The sequence below is a fragment of the Ambystoma mexicanum genome, chromosome 7p (assembly GCF_040938575.1).
Source record: "Ambystoma mexicanum isolate Mex_15411 chromosome 7p, UKY_AmexF1_1, whole genome shotgun sequence".
In the NCBI taxonomy this organism is placed as follows: Eukaryota; Metazoa; Chordata; class Amphibia; order Caudata; family Ambystomatidae; genus Ambystoma; species Ambystoma mexicanum.
The window spans coordinates 882,883,451-882,898,173 of record NC_090939.1 but is presented as its reverse complement, the minus strand read 5'-3'; the positions used below and the strand labels follow the sequence as shown (position 1 = coordinate 882,898,173).

The following is a 14,723-nucleotide window of genomic DNA, read 5'->3' as shown; positions in this document are numbered from 1 at the left end:
TAGAAAGCGAGCCAGAGTGTGTCATCCTGCCTACAAGGACAACCTTACTCCGTGAGGTTTAACGTCAGGAGGAGAGCTGGTTCAACTACCTTTATGCTTTTGAACACTGCATACATTTCTCCTTTCTACACTTTTAGTACAAGAGATCGGGCAGGCATTAGGTTTTTGTTAGCAGAGGCCATTTTGATTTGACGGACTCCACTAAGACTGTTTTCTTTATTGTTTGATGGTCGAGACTACTCCCATCTTAGTTATAGGGAAAAATAGGAGTTTCTCCAACCCCAAGATTTTCAATAAAGATTTTATAAATTGTATCCATTGTCTTGGTGTCATACTTGTGATACCATGCCTTCCCTACACTTTCCACACATGAATGTTCAGGGTCACCCTTATCCATTACTACACTGTGTGAATGCACAGCCAAAGACTGCAAGAACCTTCTCAAACTGTCTTTACTCTGGTGTTTATGCCAGGCAGAGTTTACAAACTTCACTTGTGATTTTGCCATAATGGAGTTCCAGCCCAAGGGATTGGAGGTACATGGGCTGCAGCAGGTAACCTGCTTTTATTTCCAATTTGCCAAAAAGTGATAACTGGAAGGTTTTGCATCAATTGTAACCACTGGCACAGCTCTGGGTAGCCCTCCAGAGACCAGTTTTTCAGCCTGCCAAGCCAGTAAAGTAGGGGAAAGACCATATGCAAACCAGGCTTGGTCTAACCCTAAAAGGGGCAGTTCAGCCCGTACTGCTAGGTCACATCCCTTTCTGCACAAGACCACAAGCATCCCCAGACATGTTTAGGCCTCATTGGACGTCATCAGTGAGGAGTAGCTTGGGTCTCTAGGCCCAGCAAGCTCGGGACCTACATCTGAGCATACCCGTCCCACTAGGGATGACTATAGCACTTATCAATTACTCCACTGTGAGAATGTACAGCCAAAGATTGCAAGAACCTTAACCAACTGTTTTTACTCTACTGAAGTGTTTAATTGTGAATTTGCCATATTTTAATGGTGCTCCAGCCCAAGGGATTGGAGGTACATCAGCTGCAGAAGGTAATTTCCCCTATTTACACTTGGCCCGCTGCCAACACCAGAGCTGTAACCATGAGAAGGGGGTAGAGTTCTTTTTATTCAACATTTGTATTAGATGTGCCTGTACCACTTGCATATATTTCATATGTAAACTTTACCCATTGACAAGACCGGATTTAGGAATGTAGTTATGTTGCATTAATATTACAGACCAGTCTAACTGCTTCTCAGAGCTACAGCAGGCAATTTGTGAGAGAAACTTGATATTCGCATTGAAACCAAAATTCCTCATTCGTACCTTCTCACACTTGTGTCCAGTTGGCATACAGCTTATGCCCTGATCGCATCTTCTAAAAGATTGTTTTCTGACCCAAGCGAAAGTTGGCAAGTGGCCTTAACAAGTACCTCTAGTGCACAGAACTGTATAACATACTGCCTTCTCCAAATCCTGGGCAGCAGAGATCTGAAAACACTCTTTCAACTAACACAACTGACGATGACAGGCTTGAATTAACAGAGAGAAAGCAATCACTTTCTAATCCTTGCAACCTTAAAAATGTCCTTAAAATGTTCTGGTCACAAAATGGGGGTAAAAGGACAGAGTTTGGACAACGTGGAAATAGTTTGTTGAAGGGGTGGAATCTGGTGAATATGCAGAGTCTGGCAGAGGTGAGTTGGGGAGTGGGTAATTGCGGGCCTAGGGTAGCAGAAAACCTAAATACACCACTGATCAAGACTAGCCATGCAGATTTCTGCTTTAAAAAAATAACAAAAAACAGGTTTCTCAGAGGTAATATCTGTATACAATTATGTATAAAAGGTATTCACTCTTTAGACTCATTTTTTACTTTAACAAACGCATCCGCACTGTTCAACTTGCATTCCAAATCCTAAGAAAACAAAAAAAGCCGGATGAGTGACACAAGTAGAACATTTTCTGACAATGAAAGCCACCTGTTGATTTCTGTATATTTGGCGTTGTGTGGGATGCACAGACCACGCCCCATGTCAGAGCGCCCACTTCAATTTCTCATTAAACTTCAAAACACTCACTGTGCTTCTTTCTGCGTTGCGTTAAGACTCTAGGTTATTGTTCGCTTTCTGCTCTCAGTACACATTTCTTGTAGAGCAGTGCCATCTGCTGGTGTCATAATTAAGTTTCAGGAAAAGAGGCACTAAGAGCAAATTTAACAGAATATTTCAGGCTATTTGTAGTAGTCACATCCCCTGCACCTTGGAGAACTTTTTTTACTGTTGGCAACTGCAAACCATTTCAGGAAATTCATTTTTGAAGCACAGAGTCGTGGTCATAAAGAATAAAACAGTTCCCTTTAATTGCCAAGTAAAAATACGCTGCAGGCCATTAGTATTTTTATATACAGCGTTAAGTTGCAAATAGACATGAAAAATTGCAGTTCAATGGCAGCAAACAGCTCAGTACTTCATCGCATAACACGTGATATGATTGTATAAAGGGTATGTCACAAAGATCATACATTAACACAGCCAGACAAATAATACAAAGTCTTTCGAAAGAAGGTTTATATACAGACTTCATCATAAATGCTCAGTGACAGGACAAAGTGGAATTTTACCATGCAACATTTTCCAGAAGACACGAAACATATAATTGTTACACAGGCAGTTCATACTAAAACACAGAAATATGCCCTTCATTGATACTGTACACAATGTGTGTGCATGGCAGTATACCTTTTTTTTTTAAAAAAAAAACATTTGCTGTCAGAGTCTTGCATCTTCTTAACAGCGGAAGAGACAGATGTTTAACTTTTCCAACTCAATAGTACCAATTTTGTGGATCTTGGATAAAATGTTGGATGCGCTCACTGGGAGTCCAATTTGTAATGCTAAACACAGATCTCTGCTACAGGTGCAAAACCCAGTGAGCATATGCAGTTCTCCAGCCATGGACATTCCACACATGCAGATATTTACTGGACTATCCATTGGTTTCAGGGGTCTCATTCAACACTTTAGTAGTTTAAAGGTTTTGGAACCTCGCCACATCATTGAGACCCCACAGTTGGGGCTTGAAAAACTCTAGCCTTTAGTGTGGGTAATTAGTGTGCAAGCAGCTGTACTTTTGAATAGAATTTGGATTTTGTTCCCACATCATTAACTTTAAAACGAGTTTGATTTTTCATGGCAATCAAATTCATTCATAGTGAAGCTGGCAAATAGTCAATCATGTGACCCATCCATATCTAAATTGAGTGAACCTAAAGTTGGGGTCACGTTGACCAAGAAGTTGAGATGACCTTGGCTAACGGGGCAAATGCATCTTCTTCCATCTCTTCAACAGGCAGAGAACTAGTTGAAGGCAGCAAAGGGCCGTTCAAGTCCAAGACCCATGAACTGCTTCCTCTGACCTTGAGGTAAAATTAGACTTGACTTGGTCGTGTCAAACTCGTTAACCACAGGCAAAACAATAGCACACCCACTTATAGCCTAAATAAAGATCAGAAAGCTCAAGCAACCTCATCTACTCTATGGGAGCATGCCGACTACAAGCACAGGGTCCATAGTGCACCAAAATGTATTCTGACTGCCCATAAGGTGGTGCAAAAGCAGTAACCAGTAAGGAAGGATATGATGTCTCAAAAGCCTTCAGGAGAGGAGGATCATTCTGAAAACCAAAACCACCATCGGTGTAGATACCAGCAGTACTCCTAAGCGGTCACTGCTGTCATCAAGGAACTCACAAAACACAAGGCACATTACTGCCTCAACAAGTCCCCATTAGGTCTGCTAATAAATAGGCCCTCACCTAAATAATCGCAGGATCCAAATGTGCTGGAGGATTAACGTGTTCACCTCCCATTCCACCAATACATTTGTACACATACCACCAATTCATTTGTACACCTGACAGTGCTGGCTTTTACTGTTCTTGGAGAAAAGAAAAAATGAGTATTTCATTCTCAGACAAGAAAACAGGAATCTTATTTCTAGCTAAACTGGAAACATCTGCTTCTTCATATTTACAGATCTCTCTACTCTGTTTTTTTAAAGAAATTATTGAGAAGAGACCTTCTGGATAAAAAGGCTAAACATTAGAAAAGCTGGAAGAAAGATTTATGCCAAAGTAGCGATTAGCTTTGAAATAGCAAATACTGTTGATATATACATACACACACAAGCTGGGACAAGATATTATAGGTTACTCACTGTAGTCACTAACGTACTATTAGTCCATAGTCCCCTTTCCTCCATACTGTATGGGCGTCCCTCCCAAGGGACAGGAGACAGAACCTTTTTCACCAGAAAAAAACCTTCCCCTTTAAATTTAGAGGCGCGCTGGGGTGCGGCCCAGGGAGCATGCGCTGCCCTGACTCCGCCCTCTGGTGCCACACCTCGACGCATCGACAATAGATTTAACAACGCTTAATGACACCATTATTATTAGGGGGGAGGTTGGTGGGGCCTATGGAGGAAAGGGGACTATGGATTTAGAGTACGTTAGTCACTACAGTGAGTTACTTATAATTACTCTTACGTCCCTGTCCCCTTTCCTTTATACTGTATGGGCGATTACAACTGATTGTAGCCCCAAGTTGGAGAGGAGACCCTCCATAAGCAAATAGGTTCCTGAGAACCGCCTGTCCAAAAGCCACATCAGATCTAGAGCCGGCAGCCAAACAGAGGGAGAGGCCCAGGTGGCCGCCCTGTTTATGACTTGCCAAGGGACATGGAGCTGGAATGCAGTGGCCGTTGCCTTGGCCCTGACTGTGTGGGCATGCATGTTGGCCGGTAGCGGCTTGTGCTGGCCCTCATATGCTTCTTTGATGGTGGAAACCATCCAGTGGGATATGGAAGCCTTGGAGGCCTGATAGCCTGGTCTTGAGCCACCGAAAGTGACAAACAGGGTGCCGGCTTTGTGGAAGCCCCGTTGGTCCTGTCCAAGTAGAATTTCAGGGCACACCTGACATCCAGGCAGTGCAGCACTCTGAGCTTCGTCCTTGCGATCGGGGAAAAACATAGGAAGGACTAGTTCCTCATTCAAGTGGAAAGCCGACAGTACACCTTGGGCAGAAATGCCGGTGAGTCCACCGAACTACCTTATCCTTGTTAAAGGTGGTATATGGCTCAGAGGCGACCAGCGCCTAGATTTCGCTGACTCTACGAGCCAAGGTAAGGCTGACTAGTAAAGCCGTCTTGATGGTAACCAGCCTGATGTCCACGGATGCCATTGGCTTGAATGGTTTGGCCAGGGCGCCAAAGACTATGTTAAGGTCCCACACCGGGTGTGGTCTCTTGACAAGCAGGTATAGCCTTACGAGTCCCGTCAGATGTTTGACAATAGGATTGGAGGAGGAAAAATGCCCTTCTCAGAGTTCCTGTAAGCACCAATGGCTGCAAGGTATGTGCAGCAGGTGTCCACCTGCTTGCCTGAATAAGCGAGGTGTGCCGAAAAAGAGAGCACGTCATCCAAGCTGCACGACAGGGGGTCGATTCCCTTGGAGTCTGCCCAGTGGCAGAATCTGGTCCATTTGCTCTTGTACTGGGCCCTGGTAGCTTTGCTCCTAGCGCTCTGCATGATCTCCAGATTGGCCAGTGAGAGGCTATGGTGGCAAAGCGTTACCTGTTCAGGTACCACCCTGTGAGGGCTAGTTTCGCTGGCACTGGGTGGATGACTCTGCCCCCTTGCTGAGCCAGAAGATGTGCTGGGCCTGTCGGGAGGTGAATCGGGGGCACTTCCGAGAGACTGAGCAGCTCTGAAAACCATGGCCTGGTAGGCCACCATGGAGCTATTAGAATGATGAGGAGTTGGCTAGATTCCTTGATTTTGCAAATTACCCTGTGAATCAGGGGAGTGGGCGGAAAGGCGTAGGCTTTCATGCCGGTCCACTGGGGGTGAAATGCATCGCCCAGAGAACCGGGGCCCTGACCTTGCCAGGAGGCGAACTGGGGACACTAAGTGAGCGAAAGACTCTGGGTAAGGCTCTCGTAACCAGGACTAATGTCTGGCAGAGAGACTCCCAGGACCCTCCTTGTTATTTGACACTTTGTTGTGCTAGGTGGCAAAGAGATCCACCCAGGGGCGGCCCTGCCGGTTGAAAATCTCCTGAATAATGAAGTAGGTTAGCTGCCACTCATAATTGTCCGCTCCCAGGTTGGATTCCCCCGGGAGGTGGACTGCCGCAAGGTAAATGTCATTTTCCAGGGCCCACTCCCACATGCTGATCGCCAGTCTGCACAGAGGAGGGGGTGGTGCCTCCCTGCTTGTTGACGTAGTATATGCTGGTCGAGTTGTCCGTCTGGATGAGGACAACCTTGCCCCTGAGAAGTGGTAGGAATGCCCTGAGCGCCAGCCAGATAGCGTACAGCTCTAGCCAATTGATGTGGTATTCATGCTCCTGTCGAGTCCAGGTGCCGTGGACCGAGAGATCGTTCAGGTTGGCTCCCAAGCGCTTGAGTGGGGTTTGAGCCAGTCCTTCTTGGTCACAGAGACTACATTGGTCTGAATAGGAATCCCTGATTGGGCGTTGTGTGAGGACTTCAGCCAAAAACCCCTCTACCGGCTGCTCGACCTCGTGTTGGGGTAGGCCCAGGTACTCCGTCAGCCCAGCAAGACATTTGTGGAAGGCCCTGGCTGAGGATGGCATGTTCGGATCCTCCTCCTAGTCTGCATCCTGCGGACCTGGAGGATCCTGTGGAGGAGGAGGAGGAGGAGGAGTAGATGGTGCCGGAGGATGGGGTACAGGGACTGCAGCAGGAGGCTGAGGAAGCGGCAGAGTTCGCGTGGAGCCGGCTGCACCGGGGCCTGGGGGCCCGATGCAGGCGTCTGTGGTGCCTCAAGCATGAAGGGAATAACTTCCCCGATGGCGTCTCTAAGGAAAACGCCTATCCGCGGTGACTTCATGAGGCAGAGGAACCTCTCAAAGAAAACCTCCTCACCGACTGAAGCGGTGGTAAGGGGTGCTGATGGGGTAGCGGGCGGTTGCTGAGGCTGCTGCATACCCTGTCCATAGGGACGCAAAGGAAAGCTGTCCTGTGCGTAAGAGGGGTAGGCTGTAAGCCACGTACCTGGTTGAAGCCAGTCCCACCTTGACACTTGTTCTTCGCCGAATTCCTGGAATGACGTTAGATGGGTGCCTCTTTCTGGCATGGCGGCCATTTTGTCAGGCTGCCTGCCATGTGCCTGCGACGTGTGGCTCGGCCCGCTGGGCCCGGCCTCCTCCAGGACTCGTGTGTGGATCACAATGCCTACCCTGCTCCTCGGGCCAAGGCCCGGTAGGTGTGCACCCTCAACCCAGGGGTTGGTAGTGCTGTCTTTAGGCGCCGACTCTGATGTATTGCCGGTAATAGGGCATAGCCCCTCGGCCATGGTGTTGGTACAACGGCAGAGCCCCTCTGGGGAAGAATCAGTAAAAGAACCTGTCGGTCCCTCAACACTGTCACCGGGAGGATCCGAGGATCCCTCGGCCCGGAGACCGGTAGCTGCAGCAGCCTTGGTGCAAGTGTTGGTACAAGGACCTGAGCGGCCCCTCCCGCGCGGGCGAGTGTCTCAGAAGGAGCCTCCTTTGAGGGGTGTGATGGAGAATATCGGGCTTGGGTTGATGCTTCACAAAGGTCTTGAGATCCTCTGGAGGTGACTTCTGAAAGAGCTCCCTCCACCTGGCTAGTCTGTTCTTCAGCGTTTTTGAGGACAGCTAGTCACACGCTGGACTAGATTGCCAACCGTGGTCTGGGCCAAGACAACATAGGCAGAGGGCGTGGGGTCTGAAGTTGGAAAGAGTGCGTTGCAGGATGGACACCTGCTGAACCCTGTAGAAGTTGGCATGCGCCGTGGAGGAGCGTGACACCCGAGGACCGTGTACCTGAATGATAAAAAAGAAGACAAAGAGAAGAAGTATCCGCACGTGGAATTACATGGCCAAAGCCAAACCCAGGAGCGCTGGTGAATTCGGCCCATTCCAGTCGATGTGGAAAAGGGGACTGAGTTGTGGTGCCTGAGGGCGGAGTCAGGGCAGCGCATGCTCCCTGGGCCGCACCCCCGTGCACCTCTAAATTTAAAGGGGAAGGTTTTTTTCTGGTGAAAAAGGTTCTGTCTCTCGTCCCTTGGGAGGGACGCCCATACAATATGAAGGAAAGTGGATGGGACGTAAGAGTAAGAGAACCGAAGATCGTAAAAAGCAAAAGGCATGTTTGACAGAGCCAGGCCTACTGGAAAGCATACTTTGACAACAGATCTATTGTTCGTCACTAAAATGAAATTCACTTGATGAGAGGCTTTAAAAAACAAGAAAAGAGCAAAATCGACAAGACTTAACTTTATGCAACACATGCGAACACGAAGTTTATGAATCCAGAAAGGATCTTTGGAACACAGTGAAGTGGACAGGGAAGGTGATGTTTGAGGGGGTCCCACTGAAAACTACAAAGTATGGATACATGGGATATGGCCCTGCGGTAGGAGTCGACTATGCCGGGACATGTGGTGCGGCGCAAGGCAACGAAGAGAGCCAACTGAAGTGTAAACCCACACTGTTGAAAACCAATGGAGAGGGAAGACAGAGCCGCAGAGTACTATTGGAGCATTCTGGCATGTGATGGAAGCGAAATGAAAGAGAAATGAAGGAGCCATCCAGCACACAAACACACCTCCACAGAGAACTAAAAAATGTAACATCACATACATCAAGGTGCTGCACAGGCCACCCCTTCAATGATACATGTTCAAAACGGCCTTTATCACCTACAATAACTCCCGACCAAAACAAAGCTCTACCTGACAGAGAAACTCACATTCTGCAGAGGTCAATGCCCAATCAGAAACCACATTGCCAAAGTAGAAACAAAGAACTACAGCAGGGGGTAAAACCTAGAAAACTGGTGTTTTCTGGCTAGGTACCCAGTCTCTGGTACAAGTAACCAAGTTAGGAAGGGGCTGAAGACTTTTCAAATAACATCCTCCAATAGCTCCACTTGCCCTACATTTCGGCCTTCAAGAGTACCCCCTTCTGTGCTCCCTCTTCCCATCCCAGCTACCTGTGAAAACCACATAGCCTACCTGCAACCCCCAATATGAGTTCCCTAGGCACAGCACTCCGTAGCTTCCCAGCTATGTTCATACTTTATAAATCCCATACATCCATGCATACATACATACATAGGAGAACGAGGGGGACACAGGTACAGTGGAAAGTACGAAGTAGAGCACGGAAGGGAGTGGGTTCAGTAGCGACTACATGAGGGTGGAGGTAGGACGGATTGACGGACTTAAGTTGGAAATGTCAGCCCAAAAGCAGCACGAAGAAAGACAAGACATAGCAACCGGGAGAACGTTGACTAAAGGGAAAGTTCTAATTCACCGACCAGGTCGCGAAAGTGATATAACCAGGGCAAAGTTATGATATAGAACCCAGTAACAGATCTTGCCAATTCAGGATGAAGGCAATTGCCTGCAAGAATGATGCTCAGATGCTCTTGACCGAGAATATAGTTTTTGGCCTAAAGGACAAGTTAAACTGTTAGCAATTTCTTTTTGGTGCAGCAGTGGAGATGGTTCTGGAGCGGACTAGGCTGGATGAAGCTGCAAAAGGTCGATGTGACTCTTACTGCTTGATGTGCAGCGCTCAGAAACAAGGACCCGGCGTTGCGCTATGCGGTTCACAAGAAGAGTTGTTTGCGCCTATTGACCAAGAAGCGTCAGACAGAACACAGCCAGAGAACAATAGGTAGAAAATAATCTATGCCACAGTTTAATGGAAAGCAAACTAAAGTATTCCTTCCTATTTTGGCACTGGAATCCAAGTAGCAGACCAAGTGGCATAATTCTGTTTTGTTCCCACTTGTACCCAAAAACACAGGTGCTGGAGACCATTTGACAAGGCCACCTTTAGAGTCATAGCTATATGCAGACCTTTCCATCAACCAACACTTGGGTGTTACAAAGGGGAGGGGGCATTTTGTTATTGCATCGAATGTACATTTGTATCTATGTTCCGTGGACTCTGCTTATCACACAGATGATTTTGCTCGGTTACCTTCCATTCCAACATCATTTTAGAAGAGTCCTGCACAATACTGACAAGTGTTCAAAATGTCGCTAACAACTGAGTTACAAAATGGGTTTTCATTAATGAAAGTGTTTCAGAATCTTCGCACTGACCCCAGAAGATAGTGAACAAAGCATGTGGAGATTTAGAAGAGTGGAGTGCGGGAGGACTACTTTTACATATATGTACATAGAACTATATATTAAATATATAAATACACAACATTTTTTTTCTTTATCTTCTAGACATAGGAGACCGTTTACAACATCTATGCTCTAGGCAACATACATTATTGAAGCTATCATAACGTTACAAGCGTAAATATTTCAAAGATTTCTGTACACGTTTTGTTAACAAAATACTAAAAAAGGCAGAATAAAAAACATTTTGAAATTGTTACTGGATATGCTTCATACATATCTAAAGTTTTCATTTTCCATTAAAACAAACAATACAACAAACTGCAGTATATATACCCATCTTGGTATTCTGCTGTTATCTAGTCCAAAGAGACAATTCTCTATAAAGTTTCTCCCATGGTCAACTACAGCAGTGCAAAATCAATTTCAAACCACACTTAATGCCTCACAATATAACAAAGCACGGATTTTCATTCATTGCTTTTTTCTACAGGATTTGCATCAGAATTTTCTGGCCACATGCTGTACTATTAAAAAAACTAAATTACAATAGGGCAGTTTCCAGGAATCTGGGCAGCTTTCCTTTACCTAACATGTAATATTGTTCATTGTCTTCAGAATTCGAGACTGCTATTTCTTAATGTTGAAATACAAATTCACGTTAAAAAAAAAATACTTTCTCAGCTTTTTGTCTATTACATCAATATAAATATCTAAAATTACTCAATTGCAAAACCTGGAACACAGAAGTGGCACAGTGCATCACATCTATCTCAGTAGGCGAGTACACGCGTAACATGGTGTTTAAACACATGTCAGAATTGTGCACATCTTTAGTAAATTGAGCAGCTTGTGATCGCTCAGTTGGTTAATAATCGGGGTCTCAAAAAGCAGCATTGACTTTCCTTCAAACTCTGTCACATCATTTCATAACTGTCAGACAATCCTTGACACCATGGTAGGAAGACGGGCAGTACATGCACAGGATGTGCCCGCTCAGCTTTGCCGTCTTGCCACCACACTTAAACAAGCGTCCAAACGGGTCTGACATGGCAAGAAAAGGACAGACAAGAGGGACACAAATAAAAGTGACAGAAAATAACTTTTCTTTGCCCAAACCTGAAGCTCTGCAATGAAATATCGAATGAGGAACGTGGTTCAAACCAAACAGAAAAATCCTCAAGAGAAACAATTGTGGCGTTGCACACAAGAGGAACAAAGAACCACAGGTCAAGTGACACCAGCCTGATATGTTCTGCTCCTGAAGCAACAGTCGTCTCCTCTGCATCAACAGGATATTGACAATCCATCACAATTCCATTTTCTTTGTGTTATCAGAAAAAAATTAAATAGACAGTGTGCTAGTTCACGCATGTCTGGGTTTAAATTGGAAACACCTTTTTAAAAAAAAAAAAAAAAAAAAAGTAATGTTAGTTTCAATGGAAGGAGCCATTTCTCTTTGCCAACCATGCTCCGGTGTCATACACAGGCATTAAAATAGTTTTGTATTTATTATAAATTATAAAGATTCCAAGGTGTAGAATTGTGTTATCTATTAATGTCTGCAAACATGCTATCTGTGCACTGTCGCTCAACAATGCAACTGGGTAAAGTGATGAACTGACTCCGACCATTACATTTTTTCAACATTTGGTGAAATCCAGTTTACATAGCCACACAAAGAGGAACTGCTCTCGCAAGAATTTACTGAGCAAGCTGTTACGTTGTAAAAGTCCTACAACACATGCTTTTAGGGTGCATTATTAAGTAGAACGCTTCCATATGGTTAAAACTTGCTCTAAAATGACATACCTCACTTCAGAAGGGCACAGCTTATTCTCAGAGATGTTTTTGATGACTCCTTGTGGTGCAACCAGCCATGAGTTATAAGCGACAAATGTGACATTACACAGTCTACTGAGACACAAGACTACATTTTAGAAAACACATTGGCACACTAAAAATACTCATTAAAAAAAAAACTTTCGCAAAGTAAATATCTTTCACCCCAAGTATTTGAAGAAGCTGCTTTATCCGAGAGTCTTTCATGAATTGCTTGGAAGAGGCACCCATTTTAACATAGAGCACCAAGCAGTGGAAAATCACGCAATGCGCTTAGAAAATGTCAAACATTTTCTGGCTTTAGGAACTTGGCGTCTTGAAGATGTTAATAAGCTGAGGATTACACACTTGATCATTAAACTGATCAATAAGAATTCACGAAACAAAAGAGTGGGCAAACACAATAAAAACAATAAAAAAAAGTTCTCATCTGTGGGTATTAGATGAGTAAAGTGCATAGTACTACTGTAACAGTTCTCGGGGAGAGAAATAAAAATACACTAAGGTTCACTATTTGCTTGGGGAGCATTTCTGATCTCTAGGTGTTTCGCAACGTATTGATGACTTTGCCTTTGCCTTCCTTTTGCACGTCGATGCCATTTGCCAGGATCCTATGATGTGGGTGCAATTCAAATGGAGTGCGCTGAAATCTCAGACTGCTGCCTGATGTAGCTTTGGAAACTCTTGTCTCCGATTGGATGTTCTCTGCAAGAAAAAGCAAGGCTTAGTAAGAATGACCACACACTTACTAGGGGTTTAGCACAATGAATGCAATCCAACTTGGCAAGTGGCCCATTTTCCTAGTTAAATGCCTAAGTGCAGTGAGGGTCTTAATGGAGTATGGCTTGTGCTCCCACAAAACAAATACAAATAAAATGGTTGCCATGGAAATGTGTGCACCCCCTCTTCTCGTTTCATGGTGGTTACCAGACAAGGGTGGGAACCTGGAGCTGGAAGGTCCAGGGGGGAGCACTGTTGTCTTTATTTACGTGCACATAAATAGTAGCTGCCTTTTTTTACAGGAGGAGTACATTCGATGTGGTTGGGATGGGATGGAGTTTGGGGTAGAGAAAGGGCAGTGTAAGGGTGTGGGTGAAGAGGCAGAGCTTGGAAAATCTACTAGCACACTCATTGTTAATGAGATTTTATGAAAGGCAAGTATTGTTTGCTAGATACTGGACCTTGTTGGCGAGTATGGGGAATGTTTGAAACTTACTTGACATTTTCTGTAAACAAAATGTCTTTGAAATAAATGGAAAATAAAAGTTTCACTGCCTTTGGATGGCAGCATTGCACCAAATATGAAGTGTGGTTATGGTGACATGCACCATGTAACAGAAAGTATCAGTAAATGTTTTGTCAGCAGTCACCACAGAGTGAGTGCATTTCTCTTTGTCGAGAATGTAAACTAAGGCACTCACCCCGCAGGTCTAGTCGGATTTTAAAAAATGCGCAAGGCCTGAAAGGTCGCAAGTAGCCAACAGCATGCTCAAAATTAAGACCTCTACTGCAATGCTGGCAGTAAAGCCAGTGCTCCAAGCAACCTGCTTGGTTGTCCACACCCACCCACATTAAAAGGGTGGAAGTCTGGAAATATTTAGCTTTGTACAATTGTTTGTATGACTATCAATCAATTCCGTGGAGTAATATGATAACGCGTCTTTGTAGGGTGCTTATAGCAATGTGTCCCTCGCCCTAGTCAGTAACTCGATAGGCCACTGGATGAGGCCTACAAAGAGAACCTAAAAAAAAACAATTAAAAAAAACTGTCTACTTCAGGACTCAAGCTCAGCCTGGGGGGATTATGATTAACATGCAAACGCATTGCGCATTCACACTGCGAAGAAATGTCCTTCTGTCTGGCCTTTCTTGCTAAAAATAGACCTACATGGTAACAGTAGAAAATTAAGACTTTTATGCATATTCTGGGGAGGAGCTGTATTGTGAAGGCAGGATCTAATAGTCGTCTCGGCCTCTACTAGCCCTGTAGCCACATCATACATTTCATTCGATGTAACCAGATAGTGGCACACGCTTTTTATAAGGTGAAAGAATAAGATGGATGGCTTCTTCTCGATTATGCACATGCGGTTGATATTTACTCCCTTAGAATACATGCTGTACTGCTGCCATAACTAAAAACCTATCTGTGTAATGCACTCATTACCGCTTGGTAGATACGTCTTCTGTGTGTTAATGTGTGTGGTCTGTGCTGCCTTCAAAAGTCCTGTAAAGGGAGTGCTGAATTTATGACAGCCCATTATCTTAGATGAGTTGTGATGCCACGACTAACCAGAAAAAACAACATATAAAGGTTTTTAAATGGGCATTGGAGTCACTCTTGGGGATATAACAAAATACAACATATTAATTTATATTAGAATTCTAAAATTATCAGATCCAATTTAGTATTGTACAAAGCAACATATTGCAATTCTTGAAATATATATGGACAGTCTGGCACAGATGCATAGAGCAATATGGGTGAACATGCTATTTGGTTTATACAAATCTTAAGAACAAAACCAGGGATGCAATGGCAAACTCAGACATACATTAAAACATCTAGGGCAGTATGTTTACATTATACGGAGGAAGCTCTCTTTGGGCCAGTATACAGGCTCGAACACATTTTCACAGTCCAGCCCTTCGCATATGTTCACGCACCACATACACCCATTTAAA

General features: G+C 44.7%; 1 protein-coding gene across 2 annotated transcripts in view; it reads right to left on the bottom strand.

Annotated features, from left to right (window-relative positions):
* Positions 1-2,343: 2,343 nt before the first annotated feature.
* RASA3 (RAS p21 protein activator 3) overlaps positions 2,344-14,723 on the bottom strand; it is a 1,503,746-nt gene continuing 1,491,366 nt past the window's right edge. For both annotated transcript variants that reach the window (XM_069637121.1, XM_069637122.1), the window contains one exon: positions 2,344-12,743. In XM_069637121.1, the coding sequence (XP_069493222.1) occupies positions 12,668-12,743 (76 nt within the window). In that variant the 3' untranslated portion in view covers positions 2,344-12,667. The remainder of the gene's footprint in view (positions 12,744-14,723) is intronic.